The following is a 1,793-nucleotide window of genomic DNA, read 5'->3' on the forward strand; positions in this document are numbered from 1 at the left end:
GACTGGACAAAAAGCATGCACCTATGGATGAGGACAGTGGGTGGGGAGTGAGGGGGGGAGGTTGGGTGGGAACTGAGTGGAGGGGAGTTATGTTGGGAAAAAAGAGTTACTAATGTAATAATCTGAACAATAAAGATTTAATTAAAAAAATCTAGATATAAGCATTTAAATTATTTAAAAACATTTATGAAAAATGATATTTAAGTAGTCAATGTTTTATCTTACCTTAATGCCCTCTTCATCATTAACTCTGCGAATCATTTTTACACACATTTCTGTAATTTTTGGAAATGTTGGTTGTTCAATACAGATGTCTCTTAGGATCTTTATTACTCTTTTCCTGACACTGATACCAGTATCCTAAGAACAGAAAGGTATTTTTAAATGTCAAAAAAAAATCGATATTCCTAGATGTATAAAATCTGTTAAAATAAAATCCTATATAATAAAACCCTAATATGCAAATTGACTGAACAGTGGAACAACCAGTTGCCATGATGCATATTGACCACCAGGGGGCAGATGCTCAAAGCAGGAGCTGCCCTCTGGTGGTCAATGTGCTCTGCTCAGCCAGAAGCTAGGCTCACGGCTGGTGAGTGCAGTGGAGATGGAGGGAGCCTTTCCCGCCTCTGCTGTAGGCAGGCAGTAAGTAGCCAGGGGTCCCGGACTGTGAGGTAGTGTCTGGCTGCTGGCTTCAGGCATCGGGCCTAAGCCGGCAGTCAGACATCCCACGAGGGGTCCCAGACTGCGGGAGGTTGCAGGCCAGGCTGAAGGACCCCTCCAGTGCACGGAATTTCGTGCACCAGGCCTCTAGTTAGAAAATAAATTTTGACAAGCAGAACAGTTACTATATAGTAACGTGATAAATATGGTCTATATATTTCTTCTTTATGTGCCTTCTTTCTGATGTTACTGTAAACATGGGTTATTTTATATTGTTATTATTTTAAGATATATCTATTCCATGGAAAAATATTAAATAGTTAGCACTGAACACAATACTAGAGTAAAAGTTTGCCCAAATTAAATGAGATAGTTAACATGAAGCTTTCAGAATATTGCCTGGTACTTAAACAGCATATGAAACACTTTTAGCAAAAATGTCTAACGTAAGTCTAATCAAACCATTGCCACTATCTTATGGTTTATAGGAAATACAAAAAACAAAAGAACAAATTAAACAAAACAATGAAGAATATGAAGACTGACCTGGTCTGACACGGTCAGAGGAGAAGTGTGTAAAAGACTTAGAAAATACCCTAAATTTTAAAACATGACCAGCAGATGCAATGATCTTTCTTTAGATTGTTTTAAAAGTTTTTTTTTCATCCAATATTTGGGAGAATTGAAGAATTTGAATATGAACTGGTTATCAGATGATATTTTGTTTGGATGTGAATTTTTTTGAGAATTAAGCTCAAATATCTATGGTAGAAGTAGTAATATATTTTAATTTAAACTAATTTAGCAAAGAATATAGATGACATGGTGGTGGATACATGGGTGTTCAATGTACTATTTTTCTTTAATGTTACACAATTTCATAATTAAAGAGTTTTAAAAATAAATAAAAAGCATAGAACTCTTAGTGTGTAAAATTATTATTATTTTTTTATCGAACCCAGGACCCTTCAGTCCACTGGCCAATGCTCTATTCACTAAGCCAACTGCCTAGATCTCTAGCATATTTTATTTTTTAATTTTTTATTGATTAAGATATTACATAAGTGTCCTTATCCCCATGTTACTCCCTACCCCGCCCCCGCTCATCCCCTCCCCCCCCCCCCCCCCCC

At 36.7% G+C, this 1,793-nt stretch overlaps 1 protein-coding gene across 4 annotated transcripts in view; it reads right to left on the minus strand.

Moving 5' to 3' along the window:
• Positions 1-1,793, minus strand: part of NIPBL (Nipped-B homolog (Drosophila)) — a 138,683-nt gene that overhangs the window by 57,499 nt on the left and 79,391 nt on the right. For all 4 annotated transcript variants that reach the window (XM_006761751.2, XM_015562638.1, XM_006761747.2 and 1 more), the window contains one exon: positions 226-360. In XM_006761751.2, the coding sequence (XP_006761814.1) occupies positions 226-360 (135 nt within the window). The remainder of the gene's footprint in view (positions 1-225; positions 361-1,793) is intronic.

The sequence above is a fragment of the Myotis davidii genome, unplaced genomic scaffold (genome assembly GCF_000327345.1).
Source record: "Myotis davidii unplaced genomic scaffold, ASM32734v1 scaffold496, whole genome shotgun sequence".
In the NCBI taxonomy this organism is placed as follows: Eukaryota; Metazoa; Chordata; class Mammalia; order Chiroptera; family Vespertilionidae; genus Myotis; species Myotis davidii.